Here is a 26,892-nt window from a genome sequence, read left to right on the forward strand (position 1 = left end):
AAGGCGGTAGAAGCACAGCATGTACTGTTCCATCTCTTAAGCTCAGCTATTCAATTCCCACTGCGTAGTCACTTGTATCTTAGCAAGTGGCCTGCTTCCCCCATTCCTCCTGGTTTCTGAAGGGATTCGCTTACGCCAGACGTAAGTGGGCTCCAACCTGCCTTACTCACCCAGCAAGCTCCCTTCCCTCCCACAGCGTTACCCGGCAACAGTCCTTTCCTGCTGAACTTTGACCATGGTGCCTTCCCATGCTGCGTGTGCTGCTTTCTATTTACTTATTTTTGTTTTGTTTAAAAATCTCTCCTTCAGTCCCCTCCGGTGAGGGGCACCTCGGATACTTGAACCAGCTGGAGTAACTACAAGTCCTTTCTTGTTCTTGGATCCTAAGTTGTTAGTGTTTAGAGCGGAGGTTGAGACCAGGAGGGGTGGGGCTATAAAAGGTCTTTATGATAAACTAATGGTGACTTTGAGTGCTGGGCACACAGTGCAATATACAGAGGCTGTATCATAGGATCGTACCCTTGAAACCTTCGTAATTTTATTAACCAGTGTCACCCCAATACATGTAATTAAAAAAAAATCACCTGAAATGGTTTGGATAATTATAAGCCTATAGCAGAGCAGTGAATAATTGAGATTTGCAGTGAAGAGAAGGCACGGTCAACATTGTGAATACTGTGTTTGGAAGGAAAGGGGAGTTTAGAAGACCTTTAATCCAGGAGAGAAGTGGGAAGTGGCACAGAAGGGAGGGAGGGAGGGGAGGAAGTTGAATGGGGAGATATTAAGCAGCTTAAATACATGAAATTGGATTTAAGAGGTGAGTGAAGGAGGACTGGTGAGGATTACCACTGATTCCCGGGTAAACTGTTGGGCAGTTTTTAGATTTTCATTGGAAAACCTATTTTAAAGATTTTAGGATAAATCTTTAGTTGGAGGAAGGCAATAAATTCTAGTTAGTGGAAATTATATTTAATAATTCTATGGAAAACACACGTCTAAAACTTTAGCAAGCACCTAGATATAATAGGTCAGTTTTGAAATCTACCTGATTTATTCATTGTGAGAAGTCCATCTTGAAACATGTCTTAAATTATTACAAACCAGCCCTGGCTGGAATGCCCAGTGGTGGGCGCATCGGCCTGTGCAGTGAACGGTCTCGGTTCCATTCCTGATCGAGGGCATGAACCTTGGTTGCAGGTTCCATCCCCAGCCCTGGTAGGTAGGTCAGGAGGCGGCCAGTTGATGTGTCTCTCTCACATTTGACCTCTCTCTCTGTCTCCTCTCCTCCCTCCTCCCTTCCATTTTCTCTAAAAATCAATGGAAAAAATATTCTCAGGTGAGGATTAACAACAACAAAAATTATTATGAACCAGTATTTATCTAGAGCAGTGGTTCTCAACCGTGGCTGCACATGAGAATCACCTGGGAATCTTTTAAAAATCCTGATTTCTGGGCCTCATCCTCTAGAAATTCTGTTTCTTTGTTATGGGGTGGGGCCACAACATTAGTAACAAAGAAACAGAATTTCCGGAGGATGAGGCCCAGAAATCAGGATTTTTAAAAAGATTCCCAGATGATTCTCATGTGCAGCCAAGGTTGAGAACCACTGATCTAGAGAAATATGTGATCTGCTTACAAAACTATAGTCCCAGGTTTGATAACAGATTTTCTTCAGGGGTGAAGCTTGAGGACTTTGGTGACATAGTGTTAGTTCCAATTTATCATCGTTACTGTGATTGACTATAGAAGGGACTAGGTTGATGCTACCTGAATGCGTTGTCATTGGAAACCGACTTCTTTCTGTCGGAGGCGGTTTAAGCAGCGATGCTGTTGTAGATGCTCAGAGCCACTCCTGTTTCGGCTCGTCACTGAGCTGGGTTTAAAAAGAAAACTGCTAGGCCCAACCGGCGGGGCTCAGTGGTTGAGCGTCTACCTAGGAACCAGGAGGTCATGGGTCCATTCCTGGTCAGGCCACATGCCCGGGTTGCAAGCTCCATCCATCCCAGTAGGAGGCGGGCAGGAGGCAGCCGATCCCTGATTCTCTCTCATCACTGATGTTTCTATCTCTCTCTTCCTCCTTTTCTCTCTCTCTATGAAATCAATAAAAATATATTTATAAAGAGAAGAAGAAAACAAACACAAAAGTGTTAGTCCATAATGGAGCGCGCCTTGCAATAGCTAGTCGCCCAGACTGTAACGGCAGTATCTCCTGGCGAGCACCTTCCCTCCCTGTGAAAGGACTGAATTGGTTCTGACGCGCTGAACCGTTTCCCTGGGAGGAAAGCATTTCCAAGGTGAGGGGACGCAGCCTGCATGGACGGGTGGCTGTGCGTTTACCAGATACGACTGAAAACTTACCTGAACGATGAAATATAAATTCTCCTTCACTGTAGCCTCCATTCATGGGCGTAAGTTACGGGTAAAGAGGCTAAAATAGAGTCATTCTGCTAGAACAGAGCTCTGCAACGGCAGTTTTATAGTCTCCAGGACACTCTGAGAGGGGAAACGTGCATTTCAGACATTTTTGAAAGCTGCTCTCAGGTGGAAAGGACGGCAGAGGAGGTTTTGGGAGGAGATGAGCCAGGTTTCCCTCTGAAGGCACCGCGCCTGTTACACACCTGCCCATCGCGGATGCACCTTAGCCTCACACTTGTATTCAGTTTAAAGGTCAGTGTTGGTGACAGTAACTCCTGGTTGTGGACCTAAGACTTTACTGTTAAATGATTTTTTTTTCAATTTCTTTTTACTGTGCTACGCTTTAAGATTTTTTTAGGATAAAGATCGCCTGATTATTTAATTCCTCTTTCTCTGAGCAGAGCTGATTATTGGCTTTGCTGTCAGAATTTTTAACCTGAGGAGAATTGGCATTTTTATCTTATTTTAAAGCCCTTTTAAAAACTAAAAATCTTTGAAACTTTGGATGTTGGAGGGATGTAAATATCTCACTAAAATAGCATTTTGGTGGCATTCCTGTTCCTGGAGAAATTCGGTATCTCGGGCCCCGGCCGGACCTACTGCCTCAGACTCTACTCTGGGCAGGTGATCTAAAGGCAGACTCAGATGGAAACACGCTGACTTCAACAGCCTCCAGGTAGCTTAATCGCGCTCAGATCTGAAGACAGGAATCTCCTGGTGTGTGAAGTTGGCTCCATTAAACACGAAGCAGCACGAGCCCACGGCAGCGGGCAGACCTGGGGGTGGGAAGAACAGAACCCTGGAAACAGTTTCCTTTCCACAGTCTCAGTTCACGTACCTGGAGCCCGGGTTTGCTGTTGCAGGAGTCCATCCTTTCTACAATTTTTAAAAACAAATTTTTATTGATTTCAGAGAGGAAGGGCGAGGGAGAGAGAGACAGACACATCAATGATGAGAGAGAATCATGGGTCGGCAACCCGGGCATGCGCCCTGACCGAGAATGGAACTGTGACCTCCCGGTTCATAGGTCAATGCTCAACCACTGAGCCACACCGGCCGGGCCTTTCTGAACTTTTCACAGACAGCTCCTCTTGAAAGAGAAACCTCAGTTCTTCAGTCGCCACTCGTGTAGGAAAATCAGCAGTTTCTGGGACACAGTCACTCAAGGATTCGTTATCCTCTGAGGGCCTTGATGTGCTTCTCTCATTTCGATGGCCTATAAACACATCAGAGCGTGCAGAGCTTTGCCAGTTAGCTGTGCAGTTTACCCCTCTCCTTGGTCCACATTATCATCATGCGTCCATCCCTAGTCCATGAGCATTATGGAGAGTCGGTCACAGCGAGGTCCCTTGGCCAGCGAGTGGCCTTGGGTATCAGGGATCTCCTGTTGGGCAATTACTGGCACAGCAGGACTTTGCCGTGCGTTTAACAAAGCACAGCTGTGTGGCTCCGTTAGGGTGCAGCCCTAGTTAAGTCTGTCCAGGACCAAAGATCACTAGGAAAACTATAATTAGAACGTCGTGTAGAGAAATGCCAGTTCTTCCCAGAAGTTATTATTATGCCGTGTTACTTAAATGCTTATTGTCGATGCATATTTCTGTCAGTGAAACAAATACCCTTTTTTTGTTTGCAGTGTGATTACGAATTATAATATCAGTGCCTACACACAGAAATGTGGGTTGTTTAACCTTTAAAACTGCTCTGGCATAAATATTGGATCTGCTCATTTTCCTTTTTTTAATTCTGAGACTTAGATGTCAGTACATGAGTTCTTCTGACTCCTGGTTCATAGCTCATGTGACCATCCATTCATTAAGGCCTCACTCTTGATTTAGCCTATTTTTTTAAATCTTTGCTCCTCACTCCAAAAAGACATGTATTCTACCTCGTATAATAAATGTTCTTAAATGTACACCTGCACTGTATAACATGTAGTTTTCAGTGCTTTGAATAATATGGTACCACATTCATTGTTTTATACCTTTTCCATGTCCCTGCATGTCTAGCTGCACATCACCAATATCATCCATATTCTACTTACCCCTCCCCCAAGAATGCAGATACTTAGATCACCTCCTAAATCATGCTGCTGCTACTACTACTACTACTACTACACACACACACACACACACACACACACTCAAAAATTTTATTACAAGTTGTATTAAACTTCAGCAAGAATTTCTCTGAGCTATTATCCCACAGTGGCTGGCCTGATTTGTAAGCATATGGACATAGAGTTCTACTAGATGTTCCTGGAAAATTGTTTTTTAATGTAACTGCTAAGCAGCACCCAAGAATTGTGCCACATTTCCCCCAGAACTGGCGTAGTCTGTGCTGCTGCTGTTTTCGGTTTCGTTCTTGGCTGTGTTGTTTTTGTCTCACTTTACACTTGTTGGATTACATCTTAGTTACTGAGGCATCCCTTTTTATATTACACCTTGATTTTGTTTTTCTATTAGGTTCCCAGGAGGTCCCTGTTCAATTCCTGCTCAGGGCATATGCCCAGGTTTCAGACTTGATCCGTGAATTCCATGGAAATTTTAGAAAAGAGTCCTCGAAGTGAGATCTGATAAACGAATTCTTTATAACTTACTCTAGTATAAATGTATCATACAATCACTTGATGTTAGAATTGAAATATTCTTCCATGTAGGTGTATGATACAGACTCTCCATATCTCTGGCTTGAGCAATTTTACAAGTACTTCGAGAAGCCGCCCTCTCCCTAACCTCTCACCTCATCTATAATAAACAATCTAACAACAGCAAACTCCTCCGTGGGTCATGCACTTTATGACCAGGCGTTCGACGGCCTCTCCATCCTTCTCTCTTTCTCACACGCTCTGCCCAGTGCGTTAAACCCCGATAACGTCACACGGCTTTGCTCCCTGACCTCACCCAGTGTGGTCCGGCCTCTGTGACTACATTCGAGGTATCTCCTCTTGCTAGGACCTGTTCCCACATTGCTTTCTTTATATTTTTATGAATATATTTTTATTGATTTCAGAGAGGAACAGAGAGGGAGAGAGAGACAGAAACATCAATGATGAGAGAGAATCATGGATCGGCAGCCTCCTGCTCGCCCCACCCTGGGGATGGAGCCCGCAACCCGGGCTTGTGCCCTGACCGGGAATCAAACCCTGATGCTCAACCACTGAGCCATGCTGGCCAGGCTCACTCTATATTTTGATATAAAAAGGTTAAAATAATGTGGGCACAGACCAATGCAATAAAAGCTAGAATCCTAACAGTGACTTTTGAGAGAGAGAGAGAGAGAGAGAGAGACAGAGAGAGGGAAGGATGAAAGGTTTCTAAGGAAGATTTAGTTTCTAAAATGTCATAAATTGGAAAATCAAAGACGTGGCGGAGAACATAGTGCCCGGAGTCCTCAGTTCGCATGTGCGTGTGACTCTCTCTGTGTCTGAGCGCCGTCTCTTCACGCGTAAAGGCTCCCAGGCGAGTGCGCTGGGCACAGGCCGCTGCTGGAAGCCGGTCCACCTCACGGTGCAGCTGCGCACACTGAGGAAGCCCCTCCCGCCCTCTCTGCCCCTCAGCTCAGCGTGGCTTCACTGTAGCATTTGTGCAGCCTCTGTCAGCACTATTGACAATGGCATCTTCCTGCCTGGCCCAGTGGTTGAGCGTCAACCTATGAACCAGGTCAGGGTTCAGTTCCCGGTCAGGCACATGCCTGGGTTGCCGCTGGATCCCCAGTGTGGGTCATGCAGGAGGCAGATGATCAGTGGTTCTCTCATTATTGATGTTTCTATCTCTCTCCTTCTCTCTCTTCCTTCCTCTCTTCTATCAATAAAAAATATTTAAAAAAATAGATGGCAACTTCCTGAAATATACAGGCTGGCCAACAATCATACATTTAAATTAAAAAGACAGGTTTGGATGTTTTGCATTATCAGTATCCTGTATTTAAATTTTAATTAAGTTCATATTTTAACAAAAAAAAATGTGTTATTTTAAAACTTCTAATTGCTTTTAAAATCTATGTGTGTTTGTTTTCACTGTGTGAGTTCTTTTCGGCCACCATGGGCTCCTCTGGCGGAGACACTGTCAGGGTTACGGGGTAGCTCAGACCGAGCCCCCCAAAGTCAGACTCACTATACAGACCTCAGAGCCGTTACCTTAGCCCCTCCAGTCTTGCTTCCATCGTATGTAAAAGTGTAAAGGGACAATCAATGGGTCTGGGCTGCCTGTCAATCAAGCAGAGACAGGATTGAGTCATGATGAGCGTTTATTCCAATCCTGCGGGCAGCGTGGGAGAGCAGATCATCCATGAAAATCTGCTCTGCCCCCCCACTATAGGCCAGCTGCTTGTGTCGGGTAGAAGGACAACGATTACAGGGGAAGTAGGCAAAAGGGAAGGCCAGGTGGGCAGTTCACAGGTAATGGGAGCTGGAGATTTGCAAAGGCCTGTGGGTATGCAAGGGCTGGGGGCCTTCAAAGGGCTGGCAGCTCTGGTTCCTGCAACAAGGTGGTTCATCTTTCCATGATCGGAGGCAGCTCCCATACAGGGAGGATGGGCCGCATTTCCAGGTGAGCGCCCAGGTCCCTCCCACCTGCACCTCCCAGCAGGTTAGCATGTGCCTCCTTTAATCAGAACGAAGCAATCACGGCTGACAGAGCAGGATGAACATTTCTTACCTCCTGGCTGGTCCCCAACATTGTATTCCTGCCCATCACAAGGAGGCTACTCATGTTCAGCGAGGACGGTGTTGTCAGGGCTGACATAGCTGAGGGCAGTGCTCATGGGTGACCACAGCACATGTGAATGCTCCCCCCTCCTCGTGCGTGGTGTCTTCTCCACCCCAATTCTGGTCCGACATTTTTCAAGTTAAAATGTTTCTCTTTGCAAAATACCCTTTTCTTTTGGGTTCTTGGAACCTATGATTATTTCCCAATGGGCTTCCCTGCTGGGCTAACCATGCGTCAGATGCACAGCCCAGCACGCCCGTTGGAATTGAAGACAAAGCAGAATTAGCCCCGGGCAGCGCCTGCTGGCCCCAGCGGGAGGGAGCAGGTCTCTGTACAGTGTTGCTCTTATGTGGAAGCTGGGGCTGCATTTTCATCTTCGCAGGTGCCCGGGAACCCCTGTGACGTGACACCTACAGTGTCAGGCTTGCTTTTTTGAGAAAGTATTTTCTAAAAACGCATGAAGGTAAAAGTTTTAAGGACTATTATTTTACTTTATTTTCTTCTCAGCAAGACAGTTCCATTTTGTAGCCAGGAAATAAAAAAAGGAAGACAGAAATGTATGACTTTAGGAAGTAGTAGAACTCCTCTAAAGTTAATTAGGAATCCATCTTTTCCTTTTATACATATAAACTAGAGGCCTGGTGCACGAAATTCATGCATGGGAGGGTCCCTAGGCCTGGCTGGCGATCAGGGCTGATCAGGGCCTCCGGCTGCCGGCTGGGACCTTCCTTCTCCATTCTGCACAGCCCCCTGGTGGTCAGCACACATCATAGCGAGCAATCAAACTCCCGGTCTCCCGATTGAACTCCTGAGGGGACACTTTGCATATTAGCCTTTTGTATATATAGATTACATTCTTAGGTGCTCATCTTATCACCCCTTGTCCACACGACCATCCTGTTGAGTAATGTATCTTTTAGCAAATGTGCAAAACTTCTTAGGTGCACCCGTCCCAGAATGCAGTAATATGAAATATACGTATTTCTCATCCAATTCAAAACACCAGTTCGGCCTCTCAGAGGCTAGCCCTTGCTGAGCTTCCTCATGGACCCTTTCAGTCCAAGTCGCTGATGGAGAACAGGCGTCTTTGTTGAACAGGGATGAAAAGCTTCAGGGAGGCAAATATTTTTGAAGAATGCACTTTGCCTAAGAACATAGGTTTGCTTTATTCAAAGGTTACATGCTTTTGTGAAAAACAGAATTAAGAAAACAATTATTGCTTCTCTGGAGGGATATCAACATTAGGAGGAAAAATAAACTTACACTCTGAAAAGCAATCACCAAATATTTAAAGAGAGGAAATAGCTTAACTTAAAGTATAGTTAATGGGGAAAATCAATGAGTTTGCAAAGAAATAAAGAAATTGCTCTTCAAGAATGTTGTTTGGAGAAGTAATTCAGCTTTGAACCAAAATATGTTGCCATTATTACTTATATTGACTGGAATTTTATCTCTGCTTTGCACATTTTAGCCATGAAGTCATGGTACTAATTTTTGTTTCATTTAAATTGGCTAATTCACAAAATAATACTTTAAAGATTTTATAAAATCCAGTAAGCAGTTTACATGTATATGAGTAATTTTCATATTTTTAAGCTAACATTTTTAACATATTGAGGAAGTCATCAAAAAAATAGTCACCACAAATATGCCAAGAAATGGTAAATTAATTCTTGAAATTGATGTAATTATATAACAATTCGAGTGATTTTGCATTTTATCACCTCTTACAATGCAGGTGATAAAACTAATAAGATATAGCAATAATTATTGTTTTTAAAGTGAGAAAGTGGGCAATGTGTTTATAGATTATGGGAGATGCATTTATCTGGTACTAAAAGGAGTACTACTAGGTATACAAACAGATCATGTGAAATTATAATATAGGATGTGGACACAAATACTTAGTACAATAATGTAAGGGAAGAATTTGTTATTAATTGGATTATAGTTAATATACCACTTTTAAATTTTGTAGAAGTAATTTATCTATTTTAATATATATTTATTGATTTTAGGGAGGAAGGAAGAGGGAGAGAGAGATAGAAACATCAATGATGAGAGAGAATCATCGATAGGCTGCCTCCTGCACATCCCTTACTGGGGATCGAGCTCCCAACCCAGGCATGTGTCCTGACCGGGAATCAAACCCTAACCTCCTGATTCATAGGTCGACGTTCAACCACTGAGCCATGCCAGCTGGGCTTATAGAAGTAATTTAAACATTTAAACTATGTGTCTTTCCCAGCCTTTACATTTGGTAAAAAGGACAATTGTCATGGCCACAAAGAGGACTATGCTATTTAATCTCCGTGTTCCAGTCCCGTTGAGTGTTCAAGAGCAGCATGTCAGGCCGGGGGATATGTTATTTTGGATTTTATAGGAATTGAGTAGGAAAGGATCTGTAAATTAGAAGTTTAATGAAGTCTGTGGTAGAGATTGACGTTTAGGTCTTCATAGCGGCACTTCAGTGAAAGACTTGGACAGGGTTTCCACACGTACAGTTTATTCATGTCTGGCAATGTCAGCGTTTAAGGAGTCATGAAATAGCAAGTACATTGAGATTTAAGAAACCCTAAACACCACAGTCAAACGTTGTGCTATCTTTGGCCTGTAAATGAACGCGGATGAGAACTGGCTGCACTTTTCATCGTTCCTGGGGTTTGGTGATAGAGCCATCTTTATTTATGATGAACGCAGCCTGCTTAGACAGTTCAATCATCTTCAGTTTAGGTAAAGAGCTGGCAGAGAGGAATCTGACTTCTTGAAGACTAGAGTCTATTTGAATGTTCAACCTAAGTTGACCTGAGTCGAGATGAACACATGAGTCCAATGAAATCTAGTTGTGATGGATATGTTACTCTAGATATTTAAGGAGACAGACAAGCAAACACAAATACAAAAACTTGAATGTTGATGTCATCCATATGGACTTGATAAAAGAAGACACGTTTTAGAGTTGTTCGGATTTAGTTGGATGTTTCCTGTTAACTGACTGTTGAATCCACGTAGCTGTATGATTGTCATTTCTTTCTGTGCTGTCGTAGCGTAGCAGCTTGTTCGAGCAAGGGCTTCTAGTTCTTTCCGTGGTCTATTTTTCTTCTCAGTGTTTCTTCTGTTCTTCCCATCACTTATTTTGGCTGCTCTGTTAACCTTTCATTTTCTTTACCTCAAAATTCCTTCTCATTTGGTTGGTTGGTGTTGGCTTTATTGTTCTGGTTGCCCGTGAAGTAGTTTCTTACTCTTCTCAACTAGATGACAACCATCAGAACGAAATAAACGCAGGGGAGAGCTGACTGTTCCTCCTTTGAAACTGTGTTTCAGGATTATGCAGAGAAGGAGAACACCATTGCCAAAGCGCTGGAGGACCTGAAGGCCAATTTCTACTGTGAGCTCTGCGACAAGCAGTACCACAAGCACCAGGAGTTCGACAATCACATTAATTCCTATGACCACGCGCACAAGCAGGTAAGAACGGGCCCGGAAACATGCTGTGGCTGCACTTCTCTCTAACGATGTGAATTGTGTAGACTCTGTGCATAAGACATTTTTTATTTGTTTTTCTTTGTTAAACAATTCTTAGAGATAGTCTGGGATGATAAGTTAATGACATAGTAAAAGACTTTTTAAAAAAGCACCAAATGTAAAGTCTGAAATAAACAATTAATACAGAGATACCATTCACTTGCCTTTTAGTGATTGGCAGTATTTTCAAAAATTATATTCTGCAGGTTGGGATCTGTTAAATATATTCAAATGTCTAAATGTTTAAATATTTTAATCAGGTAATGATATTTATCAAATATAAATGAATTTACTTCTAGTTCTTTATATAAAGCATTTACTATAAATCGGAGAGGGGGGGCATGAGATGCTAAAAATAACCAGGGTGATTGGTGCAATAAGTGCTGAATGTGTGCCTAATTTAGTTTATTTTAGTGTTGTTTTATTTCCCTATCTATTGTAAATGCAAGGTGGATTGTTTCCAATACTCTGCAAGCATGAGTTCAAAGGAGTGATGCAGTCGGCAGTGAAGTTACTGATACAGATTGCCTTTTCCCGTCCGCTTTACGCTTATCGGTGCCCCTGTGCTGGCCAGCGCACTGGTGTGCTAGCGCCTCGCAGTCTCAATTAGCATCCGTTAAAGACACGTTCCCTTATAGCCATCACTCACCAGTCTCACCCATTGCTGTCAGTTTAGCGTTGTTTAGCATAAGTAAGAAGAGTGGGGAGAAATGACCACCTAAGTGCTTATGAACCCGTTGTATATATATATTTTCTGTGATTCCTTTCATTCTCTCATATCAACAGCTGTGCTCAGGCAGGCCGTGTAGGGCCAGAGTTAGCTTCCTTCACAGGCGTGGCTGGCTGAGCACGTAAAGGCTGGCCTGGCCATTCTTCTTCCTGGTAGTAGCTCCGAGGCACACCAGTTGAGGGGGAGGTTTTGGTGGAAATAACACCCATTGTCTTCCTTACAAAGGCATGCCTATGCACACATTACTGCTTGATTGGAACATTAAAATCCATCAGGAAATAGTATTGATTTCATTCTGCATTTCCTGGTGTTTGCTTTATGAAATGGTTCTGGAATGTTGTTTCCAATGAGATTGATACATCTGAGAAAATTGTTCCTCTACCTGAAAACGTAAGATATGTTATTACACACATTTCATCGTGTAAACTGGGTATTTGGACATGGGTGTGCCTTTGTGTGAGTGTTTGGAGAATATCTTACCAGCTAATGCTGCCCTCCGCTTCATTCAGCCGTGGGTGCTCCAAGATCACACTCGCTGAGATGATCATAGGACCTTTCCCATTCCGTTCAATGACATTAGTGACGTTAGGGTACGATAGACTGTCCAGAGGGGAGCTGGGCCATCAGGCAGGATCTAGGCTACTATTCTGAAGTCGAGGCTCACTTTAAATTAAATTAAATTTATGTTTTTATTGCTTTCAGAGAAGGGAAAGAGAGAAACATCAATGATGAGAGAGAATCATTGATTAGCTGCCTCCTGCACATCCCACACTGGGGATGGAGCCCACAGTCCAGGCAGGTGCCTTGACCAGAATAGAACCATAACCTCCTGGTTCATAGGTCAACACTCACCACTTAGCAACACAGGCCGGGCCAGAAGGTCACTTTTGATGATGCCCGGGGGCTTTGGACCCGAGAGGGAGACACACCATCTAAACCACCGTGAACTCTGGTGGAGAGCAGAGGCACAATTCATTGATTTAATATGAGACGATGCTGTAAGTATTGGAAATACTTGCAATTGCACACTTAACACGCCCATTTTGAAGCTGTATGAATCTGCATTTATATGTGTATTTGAGTGCGTTTGGGGACCTGGGGCTGCTCCATCATGAACATCTGCTATGGCAGAAGCTGTGTGTGTGTGTTTCTTTTGATATTATTTCTGTTGGTTTTAGATGCACAGCTCAGTGACTAAACAGGCACCTACGTTACATAGTGTCCCCTCGATAGTCCCGGTGCCCAGCCAGCCGGTCCGTAGTGACCACAATGTGAGTGGCTGTGCGCCCTGTGCTGCACCTCACATCCTGGGGCTACTTGGTACCTGCCAGTCACACTTCTCACTCCCTTCACCCCTCTCACCTGCCCCAGCCCCAGGCCTCCTGGAAAGGCCAGTCCCCTCTGCTCTCCGCTCTCCGTATCTTTAATCCCTGCTTTCCCAGCGCTCCGGGTCTGCATCACGAATGAGGGTTTGGGCAGTGACTTTCACTGGTCTTTCTGGATCTCAGATTCACGAATTCTGTGTCAGCAGGTGTCATGCATAGTTAGGGCCTGTATGCTCACCCGTAAAGAATCAATTTGTATTTAATTTTCGGTTCCGTATGTTCTAAGTGCTTCTCTCATATAAAAAGATTAGACAGAATTGCCTGGCCGGCGTGGCTCAGTGGTTAAGCGTTGGCCTATGAACCAGAAGGGCACAGTTCGATTCCCGGTCAGGGCACATGCCCGGGTTGCAGGCTCCATCCCCAGTGTGCGGTGTGCAGGAGGCAGCCAGTCAGTGACTCCCATCATTGATGGTTCTATCTCTCTCTCCCTCTCCCTTCCTCCTTCCTCTCTGAGATCAATACAAATATATTTGTAATAAAAAGAATAGTAACCTCCGAGTGTGGTGTGGCCGCAGCAGACGCGTATGTCCGCAGTTAGACTGACGCTAGGGAAGGAGAGTGGAGATACCGAGGGCCATGAGGCTGCTAACTGCCATCTGACGGCGTGTGCATTCACCACAGAAGTATATCTCTTCTTTTGCCAGAATAATTCTTAAAGAAACATACCCGTAAGGAAAAATGGAAAAATACCATAGAGTGGAAAATAAAAGTGCAGTTCCTCTGATTTACCTGACAAAAAGAAATACCACTGACATTTTGTGTATTTCCCAGCATTTTTTTCTATGGATACAGATACATTTGACAATGCATCTATGGATGTATCTGGTGCATTTATTGCTATAGATGGTGGTCCAGTTGATGATGTAAAATTATTAGCATGCTATTTTTTAAATTACTATCATGATACAACAATATTTCTAATATTTTACAACTGTTAGCATTATTGGTAGCAGCCACATTAGTATCTCCTTACAAAACTGAATCATAATTCTTAACTGTTCTTCAGTTTCTGGCCACTCAGGTTGTTTCTGCGTTTTTTAAAAATACAAGTGTCGATACTCTTACACTGGTGCTTCCATGGCTTCCCCTGTACGCCCAGAGGTCGTATTGAAATTTCTGTGAGCAAATGTGTAAAGTCTTCTATCGTGTGAGAAGGTTTATCATCGCCCTCCTGTGCCGATTCAATCCGACGAGCATTCATGGCACTTACAGCGCACGGGTGCTTCTGACTCAGCACTGATGGAAATGAACCGAGTGGCCGAAGAGTCCGTTCTAGACATAACAGGTTGCAGAGACTTTCCTATTCGAACCAGCATGAGATTTCTGTCCACAAAGAGAAACTTGAGTTAATGGAATTTAAAGAAGGAGCGGCCTGGGGGAGAGATAATGTTCAGATCTGATATGCATTAAGAGATTAGATTCCTTTAAAGCTGCCAGGAGAGAAGTCCAAATGCTGCGCATTCGTGATGGTAATGGGAAAAGAAATGTAAGAAGAGTCCTCCACAAGTTCACTCAGCATAATAGCATTGATTAAATAATGGCTGGAAGGAAATTACACAGTGAAGTGTGATCCATTCACTCGCATACCTTAACCTCCTCTGAAGGAATACATTTGCTGACATTCTAAAGCACTCACTGAATGCTGTCTTCCAAGAAGGCTAAATTGATTCAGGAAATAGAGTTGGTGATTGAGTTGTAATTCTTTGAGGATATTACTTCTCTGCAAGATAGAAAGCATACTTAGATTTTTTTTCAAAAGCCATGGAAAATAGTTCTTGATAGAAGCAGCTCTTGGGAATTCAAGGGAAATTTCAAGCCTGTGGAAACAGTAATGGTGGGTAATATATTAACTTACTAAGAAGCATATAACTAGAAATGGAGGTATTGGAACCATTCAAAAGAATAATGAATTTACTTGTAGAAGGAAAAACACTTAACAAGGCCATTCTTATTGCTCTAAACATATTTTATTCAATACCGACTAAATCCATCCTAAAAGATGGCAATAGAAACATTGATCTAAAAATGTGAAATTGGTAGGAACTTAGATAACATCAGAGACTTCAGAGGCGGAGGAAGTGGTCTGAGACGATGAAGTGAATCATCCAGTCTGACATCTCCTAAGCAGGTATGTTAAGTTAAGATTATAGTCAGTGCCAGTCAGGGAAAACTCAAGTACAGCTGGCTTATGTTTTATTTTTCTCTCCCAAGTGACATAGGTAGTCAGTCCTAGGATGAAGCAAAGGTCAATGTTCTTATACTCTCGAGCTTCCATCGCTTTCCCTGAACTGCCAGAGATCGTATTGAGATTTCTGTTCACAATTTTGTAAAGTCTTCTATTGCATAGGAAAGTTCATCACCGCCCTCCTGTGCCAACTGAGTCGAAAAGCATTCATGGGCACTTACAGTGCACGAGGCGCTTCTGATGCAGGAGCCCAATCTATATATATAAAAGGCTAATATGCAAATTGTCCCCTCGGGAGTTCGATCGCTTGCTACGATGTGTGCTGACCACCAAGAAGCGGCACGGAATGAAGAAAGGCCCCGGCCGGCAGCCAGAAGGCCCCGATCGGCCCTGATCGCTGGCCAGGCCTACGGACCCTCCTGTGCACGAATTTCTGCCCGAGTCTCCAGTGATGCTGCAGGGAGTTTGTTTGTCTTCCTCTGTCGACCTTAACATCCAGGCCTCCGCTGTCAGACAGCAGCCTCGCAGTGGAAAGCTGGCTGCTGCCCACCTCGAACTCACAATGGCACGTCCGTAGGGAGCAAACCTGGTTAAAGAAACAGAAAGGGAATTTCTCTTCTGAGACTTGACTTTTTTCCTCTCCCTCCTCAGGGATATCCACCCCAGCAATATTTGCTTATCATTCAGTTAGTGAAAACGGTCACAGAGCCACTCTTATTTACACAGGAGGCTGCGATCTTTATTGTTGTAGTTGAGTAGCTTTCTCTCCCCTAATGCTTGAATTCTGTTAGTGAAATAGAAGGGTGTGTTCAGGGAAGGCAGTTGGCAGTGTTCACACCGTCACAGCCAGACCACCCACCCTTCGATCAGAGCAGTGCACGTGGAACCCCCTGACAATGGGTAAGGCATTCCATCCATCCGTACGCTTCTGGGTTGCGGTTTTGACAGAAGCATCGCATGGAGGGAAGACAAGTCTGTATCCAAAGTTGATGTCCATTCCTGGAAGACAAAAATGCTGCCCTTTTCAGGAAGGAAGCTGCACAACACCATCACCTGCCTCCGGGCGACTGGCTAACGCCCTCACTAATGGTGCCAGTGGGGCTGGGTTGTCTCTGCTGCCGGCAGATGGCACTGAGCCGGTCGCCCCTGGTGAGTGAAGGTCCGTGTTGCTGAGACCGTGACTAAGGGCCCAGCCTGTTCTACCACTCGCGTGTGGCTCAGGACACGCCTCTATAATGTCCTTAGCTTCAGTTTTGTCTTCTCTGAATACGGAAACAATGCTAGCCTTGGCTGCTCATATGTTTCTTTTTCAATAAAAGTAATGAATATAATATTGCTTAACAAATTCTATCGAACAACATCAGTTCTAAATAATTACCGATGGCTAACATGTATATAAAATATTCCATCTTGTTAAACACATGAATTATAGGCAAAGTATTCATTATACATCACTTACTTTGTTAATATATTTTTATTGGTTGATTTCAGAGAGGAAGGGAGAGGGACTGAGAGATAGAAACATCAGTGATGAGAGACAATCATTGATCAGCTACCTCCTGCACACCCCCCACGGAGGACTGAGTGTACAACCCGGGCATGTGACCTGACTGGGAATGGAACCGTGACCTCCTGGTTCATAGGTTGATGCACAACCATTGAATCACACTGGTCGGGAGATACATCACTTATTGACTATCAATTAAATGTATTAACAGTGATGCTACCCAACATTGGATATAATATTCTATATCAGTGGTTCTCAACCTTCCTAATGCCACGACCCTTTAATACAGTTCCTCATGTTGTGGTGACCCCCAATTTCATTGTTACAAATTGAACATAATTAAAGCATATTGATTAATCACAAAAACAATATGTAATAATAAATGTGTTTTCCGATGGTCTTAGGCAACCCCTGTAAAAGGGTCTTTTGACCCCCAAAGGGGTCGCGACCCACAGGATGAGAACCACTGGTCTATATAATAAAAGCCTGATAACCTAAGTGTCCGACCATTTGACCATTAAACCAGTTGCTATGACGCACATTGACCACCAGGGAGCAGATGCTCTGGCCAGTAGGTTAGCTTGCTGTTGGGGTTTGGCTGATAGGGACTGGGCGAGACAGGCCAGACATGCCCTGGAGCTCTCCCGCGGCCCCAATCATGCACTGGTGGGATCCTTTGGCCTGGCTTTCACTCTCTCACAATCCGGGACTCCTCAGGGATGTTGGAGAGCCGGTATCAGCCCGATCCCTGCAGGCCGGGCCAAGGGACCCCACCAGTGCACGAATCTGTGCGCTGTGCCTCTAGTATACTCATATACTCCTGGGAGGAGTTTAAAATGGTGTAAAGTTATAAACAGCATTTTGGAAAACCGAAAAAAGTGCACATGTGTGTTCTATTTGTAGCAACCACCTACCTTTTGGGTATAAATAGATGTACAAAATATAGACATCAGAATGTTGGTGAAATTCTGGTTTGCAGTTGTAAAGCAATGTAATTCACCTAAAAGTTTAAGCAGAAACTGATGAGTCATCTAAATGAGTCAGTGCCTCTCTCTCTCTGTCCCTCTTCTTACGTTGATTAAACCTTTGCCAGTCTAATCTAAAGGTAGGATCATCATAACTTTGCCAGCAATCCGACACTGTGGACTTCCTGAGACCATGTTTGAGATTGACGAATTCCGTTCCCTATGGCATTTGGTTCTCTAAAGATTAGTAGAAGGAAGTCAGCGGGAAGGGGAGTGGGCCTTCTGAGATGGCATCATAACCAGAGAATATTGATCCTTTAGGTTTTTCCTTTCTCTGCATGCATATCTATTGAATTATCTGCCAGTGTGCATTATAATGTGATTTGTGATACAGTAGCTAGACCACATCCTTCTACTAACTCCTGTCAGCATTCTAATTTTCTAATTCTTGCTGACTGCCATTCCTGTCTTGACATTTATCACTAAGGATTTCTTTTGAGTGATTCTCAACAAATTGTTGCGGAAGCTTTAGAAATAGCATTGACATTTCCATAAAGCCTCACAGCTATTATCTTGTATATTTATTTGTGTGGAACTTAAGTTTTCTTGCTATGTGGCACTCTCAAAAGAATTTACTTGGTTTCTACTATTTACTTTTCAAAATTACTCTCCTGGATATAAAATACGACGTAGGACTTTATTTTTGCTGCAGAAAAATACCAGAAAGGATACAAAGACGGATAAATTCTAGCCTAAAACTAACCAACGTGTTTGGACAGGCCTATGAGCTCAGTTGCTGGCTATGCCCTAAGTACGAGGCCAGCTGCTTCACTTTATCAGGAGGCTGTCGCTGAGACGAGGGAATTGTGTGCAGAGAGGAAGACTGAGATCAACAGAACACTTTGTTTTTAAATCATTGTTTTAAAATATTTAAAATAATTTTTAAAATAATTATGCACATCTTATAGAAATCCCATCAATTAAATATTAAAGTTTACTTGAAGCTTAAGCTAAGATACTACGCGGGTGAAATTAAGCAGATACAATTCAGGATTCCCAGGAGTCTAATATTATTTCATTAGTATTACTTCAATTGTTGAGGGAGGAAAATTCCTCACTTGAAGGATCTAAAAGGATTCACATATAAATCAACAAATATTTATTAAGCAGTCATATAATACACCAAGCATTGCCCTAAGCCTTGGCACACATCAGCGTATATGTATAAGGCATTTATTAAAACTTTGTTCAATCACTTACTAATGTGATTAGTATATGTTTTATTCTCTTAGAGTCTTACTCTAAGACGGTGGTTCTCAACCTTCCTAATGCCGCGACCCTTTAATACAGATCCTAATGTGGTGGTGACCCCCAACCATAAAATTATTTTCGTTGCTACTTCATAACTGTAATTTTGCTATTGTAATGAATCGTAATATAAATATCTGATATGCAGGATGTATTTTCATTGTTACAAATTGAACATCATTAAAGCATAGTGATTAATCACAAAAACAATATGTAATTATATATATGTTTTCCGATGGTCTTAGGCGACCCCTGTGAAAGGGTCGTTTGACCCCCAAAGGGGTCGCGACCCACAGGTTGGCGACCCACAGGTTGAGAACCGCTGCTCTAAGGCTATATAACATCACAGTTGGATAACAACATGAGCTTCATGAGAAGATATAGTACCTTAATCATTTTTAATAACGATACACTGTGACTGTGAAAGACTGTGGTGAGATATTTGGGACATGGGATCACTTTGGTGTCTCTTAAATACTGCCACATGCTGTTTATCGATTCTGTTCCAGTAGACATACTCTTTCTAGCTTTAAATCCCCCAAATGAGCCTGTTAATACAGATGAAAAATACATCTAATGTAAAAAGAGTTCACACAAAACACTACTAATTTTATTCTCATATCTAGAATTATTTGGGAAATATACCAAATATGTGAGAGGAGGGATTGTTTTAAATGCCCTTAGTAAAGGCCATTTATCTTATGGGTTAATGTAAGGCATTTACTCTTCTTAGAACATATAAAAACTACCCAATGCCTATGTTGTCTGTGAGTGAAATACACAAGCTAATTTTGTTTGAGAATCAGGGGTTTTCAGGATTCCCACCGTTTGTCTGGATTAGGCGGAGAACCTTGGCAGGAAACGGTCAAGGAGCAGCAATGCAAGTTTTCAGTTCCTCTCGCCTACGGCTTGGGGAGATCTTTTCATATAATACAGTGATATGTCTGGGCATTTTCTCAAGCCAGAAGGGTCAGAAAATATTTTTGTCTGAAGTGGGTTGTCACAAACGTTGTGTTTCCCTTAAACGAAGTTAAACAAAGTGATGTATTGGAAAAGTTCAACAATAGAAACAATAGCAACTCGAACATTGTCGTCGACCCAAGTACTAGTCATCTTTCCCTATTTTTTCAATAGAGGCTCAAAGAACTGAAGCAAAGGGAATTCGCTCGAAACGTAGCCTCTAAGTGCAGGAAAGATGAAAGGAAGCAGGCGAAGGCCCTCCAGCGCCTCCACCGGCTGGCCGAGCTGAGGAAGGAAGCTGTGCGGTGAGTGTGCAGGAGCGGGCACCTGTTCCTAAAATGTAATGACAAAAACAGAGAGAAAAAATATAGACATAAAGGAGACATTTGTTTATTTCTGTGTCAGAATAAGACTCATTCCCGTGGTTCCCTTGGGGTTTAATTACCAGGTACGTCTCATAAATTGTGGGAAGTCACAGCAAAGGGAAAGAAAGGCCTTTTTTGCCCGGCCGGCACGGCTCAGTGATTGAGCGTCGACCTAGGAACCAAGAGGTTTCGGTTCAATTCCTGGTCAGGGCACATGTCCAGGTTGCAGGTTCGATCCCCAGTGTGGGGCCTGCAGGAGGCAGCCAATCAATGATTATCTCTCATCATTGATGTTTCTCTCTCTCTCTCCCTCTCCCTTCCTCTCTAAAATAAATACAAATATATGATGGAGAGTTTTTATTTAATTTCTTTCATAATCTCCATGTAGCATTACTGATGTTAAATATTTGTGAATTAAAATTATTTTAGAAAATTCTGCAATACTTTGCAATGTCACTGAGGAGATTACAGGGGAACACAGTCTTGGTCAAGAGCACTAGCTGAGAGCTTGGGGCTATGCTGGCCTTTTCTGTAAACAGCTATCACACTTACTTCCTGCCAGCACCTCCACATTACCCCACACAGTGACCGATACATGCGATTGCCCCACGGAAGCCACCTGAACCACATGGCGGTGATTCCTTCCCGAAGGTTCAGACGGTTGGGGAAAGTGTTACAGAGACGTCTCCCAGGTGAATGTGCTTGAGTATTTCCCGAACGCGCCCACTCTAATGTACACGCCTGCTGCTTCTTGCAGGGCTCCCGGAAGTGGCCCCATGTTCAAGTCCACGACGGTGACGGTGGGAGACACTCGTAATGGCCTGCCCCAGGGAGCTGTTGTGGATTCAGTTCACAACCAGGACGATGTCAAGTGTCCTTTGGGTCCCAGCGAAGAGCCTGCGAAAGCGGTGAGCGCTGTGGCCGCAGACCCAGGAAGTGCACGTCATTCTGCAAAGACGCACCGGCTGGGGGAGCGCGCCCAGGGCGTTCAGGGACACAGGACTGCCTTCTCTTTCGCGTTTCCCAAGAAAGCGTCCCTGAGGCTGGAGTCCTCAGCCGCAGCCTTCGCTGAGAGCAGCGACGATGCCTCCCTGGACCGAGGGCTGGGTAGGCGGAGTCGGTTTGTCCCCAGGCCTTGTCATCTGCAGCGGCCTTCGCCGACAGGCGTGCTCCTGAGCCCCGAGGAGAAGGCTCACTTCCTTCCTTCACCCGAGGGAACGTGCCACTGCCCGGAAACGGCTCCAGCGCAGGAGATGACAGAGGGTGCTTGTGAAAAAGATACATTTTTATTACCTTCCTCTTGCCAGTTCCAACTCCCTTTGTCTTCGGATGCAGGTCATTGCCAAAATTCAGTGGCATCCGCAGATCCAGCACCCCCGGAAGATGTTGCTATGAATGAAGACATAGCTGAGGGTCTTGCTGATTCCGAGTCGTCAGGAAGTAGGGGCGCAGCTCTCGATTGGGCTGCCGACCGCACGGCCTTGCCCGCGGCCCCAGCGGAAAGTGCGAAGGACGACGCAGCACCCGCCATCGAAGCTGAAACTGAGCCCCGTGGTCCTGAGAGGCTGGCCCCTTCCCTTTCTGAAGCGGGTACAGTCACTTCGCGTAAAACGCCAGATTTCTCTAAGAGGCCCTGTGAGCCCTTCGTTCCTGTGCTTAACAAAGACGGATCCACGGTTCTTCAGTGGCCGTCGGAAATGCTCGTTTACACGACTGCTCAGCCACCCGTTTCCTACAGCTGCAACCCTCTCTGTTTTGACTTTAAGTCCACTAAAGCGAACAGCCACCTAGAGAAAAACAAGCCGCCCTTCAGTGGCCCGTGTTCCCAGCAGAAGGGGGAAGACGTTTGCAAGAGCCCGGCTTGGGATTGCACGGGCAGCGCTGTCACAGGCCCCACGGGTCATGACGGCGGAGGAAGCAGAAGCGAATCTGCTCCTGTCCCTCCTCTTCTGGCTGAAGATGCTCTCTCCAATGGTTGTGATTCTGGAAGAAATGAGACTATAGATCAGAGGTATAAACACAGTTCCTGTAGGAGCAGAAAAACAAAAAGATATCATCTTATTCAAAAACAAACGAAACAGAATACTCACGAGAAATGCCACAAAACAAGGTTGAAAGATGCGCATGAACACCGGTTCCATAAAAGTAGAAGAAAGAGAAAACGAAGGAAGTTATGTCACCACCATCGTGGGGAGAAAGCCAAAGAATCAACAACTCCCTTCAAGACGGAGACAGGAAATAGCTGCACCGACACAGCTAGGAAACACCCGCTGGAAACGATTTCAGAAAAGCGGGATTTAGCTGAAGAGCCACCGTCAGACGCACATCAACCGCCTGATAAAGAGCCCACATCAGCATTTCTGTTCTTACGTGAAAATAAAGAAACGTGGAAAACATGGGACGCCGAAAACAATCATAATGACGATATCAGTTCTAAAAATCACTGGACAAAGAACTCGACTGTTTTAAATGGACAGTCCAGTCCCACAGTGATGCATTCTGGGAAGTGTAGTTTAACACCCTCCAGAACTTCCTGCAGTTGCAAAGCCACGGTGCCCAGCTGTGGTCAGGACCACGGATGCGTCTTTCTTCCAAAGGCTACGAGATGTGTGCCCCCGAATCAGGCCCTCAAGCGAGGCTATAATTCTCTCACCAATGAAGCCGAAAGATGTTATCGAAAACGAAGGCCACACTCATCTTCTCACTCTTCGGAGGAAAGTCTAAACGCACAGCATGCTTCACCAGGAGAATTCGGGGTGCCACCCCGAGCTCCTGCGCCCTTCACGCCTAGAAGGAGACGGAGGAGGAAAAGAGGCCGGTTCCGCCCCCGACGGGGAGCCCTGGAGCTCAGGGAGCGAGCAGACCACCCCGCGAAAGCGGCTTCTCCCGTCGGTCAGCCGGGCGGGTTGATGGGCGCAGACACAAAAGAGGAACTAAACCCACAAGACGTGGCAAATGTGCACAGGAACTCAGAGCAAACAGACCCCGTAACACACAAGCTGACCTCACGCCCCAGCAGCCCCCCTCCTTCGGGAAGCGATGGGGGAGCTGAGCATGTGGTCACCGAGGCCCCCTCTGGCTCCAGGCCCGAGGTTTCCGATGAGCCCACCTCTGTCCCTGCAGCTGGCACCCCTGCAGCGGAAGAAGTGGCCGGCACCCGGCTGGGGCACCAGGAGGGAAGCCAGACTGTACCCATCAGCGAAAAGCAGGTGCCTCCTGCGGAGAAGACCTGCCAGCAGCCCCCGCCCAAGGGGCTCCTTTGCCACCACGAGCTGGCCCAGGCCCTCCCCCAGGGGAAGGCGGCCGCGGCCGAGGTCTCCCCCGAGTGGCTGTGTCTCCCTGCAGGAATTCTTCACGCTCACCCACCGCTGCCCTTCGCAGAAGCACAGGTCAGTGGCCACGCCTTGGTCACCACGGAGCAAATCCTGGCTCCGTTGGCTCTGCCCGAGCAGGCGTTGCTGATCCCCATAGAAACCCCTGACAAGTTCAAAGCTCTCCCCTGCGAGGTCTACCAGCACATCCTCCAGCCGGGCCTGCTGGCCCACAAGGTCAAGCTCGCCTTCCCCGCGGCGGCCCTGGCTCCGCCCAGCGCGCCTCTGCAGCCTCTGCCTCTGCAGCAGCCCCTAAGCTCTACCTCTGTCACCACCATCCACCACACCGTCCTGCACCATCAGACGGGGACCTTGAAGGTGCTTCAGCCGCACCAAGGGTTCCTGTCCCAGGTCCCGTCTCTCACCAGGACATCCTTACCTCAAACTGCCATCTCCAGGGGACCCCTGGGCACCAGGCTCTGTCCCGGGAACCCGCCCGCGTTAGTCGCACCTCCTCCGATGCCCATCATTCCAGCCTCGGTCCTGCATCCCAGCCCCTTGGCCTTCCCCCCTCTGCCCCACACCCTCTTCCCCTCCCTGCTCGCCCCCCACCCTGCTGTCATCCCGCTCCAGCCCCTCTTCTAGTCACACCGTCAAAGGGAAAGAAATCAATGAAAACGGTGGCTGTGTGGGTGGGTCCTCAGCCACGGGGGTCACTGCCCGTTGAATGGTGGGGAGAAGCCATGCCTCGAGGATAGGAAAGCCCTTCCTGTGAGTCCAAGGATGCAAATGAGTTCCTAGTTTCTGACATAGAATATTATCAAGGCACTGAATCGTTTCAGAATCAATACAATATATGCTGTATATTAAGTCGATGTCTTAAGAGTATGTATAATGTACATAAAATATATTTATAGGGCTGTAATGTATGTTGTAAAGTATGCTCTTTGGTTTTTGTTTATTTTTTTAATCTTTGTGTATTTGCACCTATTTAATGTTTAGACAAAGCTGATGGCACTATGTTTTGTACCACGTTCCTTGAAACTGGAAATTCAGTGAAAAATATATCTTGCAATAAATTTTTGTTAAATATTTAAGTAAAACAAACTTTTGTTTTTAGTTGGTTTTACTGTTTAGGGAATGTATGGTAACAGTCGGTTTCAGACTTATACTATTTCTTCTATCCGTAGACATTTCTGACCCTCAGAGTTCTGCAAAGTATCTCCAGAGTTCGATCAGTACTTCAGCTTCGACACGCTCTTTCAGAATAAATGTAGTGGGTCCCTCTGCTTTTCTGTTTGTTCTAATGCTGTTATACTCAGAGTTTTCTAAATGTCCTGAACAACTGGCTCTCTAGACAATAAACATGGAAATTCATGTAAAAATAATGTTGTATTAAGAGATAGAATAACTCAACCTATGCAAAGTACATAGTATTCTTCCAGGAACTGTAAAACTAGTAGACAAATAGTAAGTTCTTATAACATTTTTGTATGTTAAAATTCTCAGATTCACTATATTTATTTTCCACCGTTGCAGGGAATATACATATATAAGGAATTTAGTACGGCTTAAGGAATAGATTTAATTCAGAAGTCACTCTCCATTCTGTGATATCTTGGGAAGAATGACCTCGACACAGTCTGTGTCTAGCTAGACCCTTCTTTGAGGACCTGGAGGCGGGAAGGAGCATAAATAAACAGTTTCCTTCCGCAAGGCTTGCTGGTGGTCATGTGTGTGTCCTCTCTCCAAATCGCTGGAACAATCCCAAAGTCTTCACAACGCCCTGCCAGATCCGCTGTATTTCTCGTGACCCCTGCATTTGGGTTCACGAAGTGCTTCTGTGTGTCCCGAAGACTATGGTTACTTAATAGGAAACACCACCTTTTGCCCAGAGAGTGTCTCCCTGTGCACCTGCCCGGTCCTTGCCCCCCGGTGAGACAGCGTCTGCCTGCCTGGTAGAGTGGGTTCACCTCCCCGTGTGCATAACCTCACAGTTTTCTCTCTAAAGTTTGCTGTTTCTTGCTATTTCATTGTTACTCGATCAAATAGGTTGAATTTGCATTCCCCAATGCCCTCCACTCCCCTCCACCCACTGTGGTAGGCCGCATCTCTCATTCTTGTTTCTACTTCCCCCTCTGCCGGCTGCCCGCTGAGCCACTGTTGGGAGGGAAGGTTGCCACCGGGGATGCTGTCCAATAAACGTTCACTTCCTCTCACAGATGACGACAGACCAAGGCTTAGGCTCACTTCTACCATCCGCTGAGGCTCAAGGTCTTGCTTAGAGACGCAGTAACAGCTCGTCCATGTTGTGGGGTGTGGAGCAGGATGGAATCTCGCCCACACCTGCCCGCCCGTGGTTGTGTCCCCCGCCCACCTGGCTGCCTCGTAAGAGACAGGGCCCACGTCTCCTGCACACGCAGCCGTCACTGCTCACAGCCCAACGCCAGGGCCAGACCCTGTTGTGGACCCAGAGTATCTTGGAGACGAGCACCTGCCTGCGCTTGGCCCTTGGGGACATGAGCTGTGGGATCTACTTGAACCCAGAAGCTCCTGGTAGAAAATGACGGGTTTTTCAATCATTTAAATCTTTTAATAATAACCACATTCTTTTCATTAATGGTATTTGATGGTAATATTTTGACTATATGTGTATATGAATTGTACTAATATTGTTACTTAGAATTCTGATTTTAACTGCTGCATTTTAATATTTTATTAAGTTGTTAGAGTGCCTCCTAACATTTTTATGGAATATATTTTCTATATATTCATTGTCTTCACTCTACTTAGAATATTGTATAGTTTAGATTTTTTAAAAAAATAGGTCTCCTTTCAGTTCAGTTGAATCAATCATACGTGTTTAGTGTTGTTATCTTCCATATCACATTTGCATTGATTATGTCTAAGACTATTTTAATTCCTTCACTTAATACTGATTTCACTTTACTCTTCGTATATTTATGAATCATACAGGCAGGAAGCGTAAGATATTTGGGGAGTGCTCACCTACTAAAGAAAGGAGTTTTTACGACAGAACTTCTCCAAGTAGGTTCTCCTGTTCTCTTCACTAGTCAGTTCCCGTTACCAAGAACTGGGCCCAGAGCTGAATTCCCACCAGGCCCTTCGAGAGCCAGGACTCCTGCCTAACTGGCTTAGCTCCTCAGCGGGGCTTTCGCCTGGAAACCCTCTCCACGCACAGGCTCCTGGGGCACCTGCTTAGCCCACCGTCTCCTCTCGCAGGAGCCGAGGCTCAGGTTCCCTCTGAGCTGCCGTCCGCGGACACCGTGGCCCGTGGTCGCCCGTCGTGCTGCCCGAGGGACCCAGGCTCTTCTTGCCCAGCCTTGCGAGCTGGACGCTGTGTCTGACCCTCTGGGTTGTGCTCATCGAAGTTCACCTCTGCGCTTGAGGTCATAGGTCAGTCCCAAATGCTTATGTTACACATGACCCCTTTTTAACAAATTCCCATCAGGCCTCAGGTTTGGACCTGCCCAGTTATAACATGGTAAACCCTAGGAGAGTGCGTTTTA

The 26,892-nt window shown here is 45.2% G+C and overlaps 1 protein-coding gene across 1 annotated transcript in view; it reads left to right on the top strand.

Annotated features, from left to right (window-relative positions):
• The window catches only part of ZNF804A (zinc finger protein 804A), a 121,743-nt gene extending 95,683 nt beyond the window's left edge, over positions 1 to 26,060 (top strand). Inside the window, exons 2-4 of the mRNA XM_070423260.1 lie at positions 10,446 to 10,589; positions 19,861 to 19,991; positions 20,809 to 26,060. Of these exons, the coding sequence (XP_070279361.1) occupies positions 10,446 to 10,589; positions 19,861 to 19,991; positions 20,809 to 24,007 (3,474 nt within the window). The 3' untranslated portion in view covers positions 24,008 to 26,060. The remainder of the gene's footprint in view (positions 1 to 10,445; positions 10,590 to 19,860; positions 19,992 to 20,808) is intronic.
• Positions 26,061 to 26,892: the final 832 nt, after the last annotated feature.

This window comes from Myotis yumanensis, unplaced genomic scaffold (assembly GCF_028538775.1).
Source record: "Myotis yumanensis isolate MYYU_CA2020_CCGP unplaced genomic scaffold, mMyoYum1.0.hap1 SCAF_8, whole genome shotgun sequence".
Taxonomy (NCBI): domain Eukaryota; kingdom Metazoa; phylum Chordata; class Mammalia; order Chiroptera; family Vespertilionidae; genus Myotis; species Myotis yumanensis.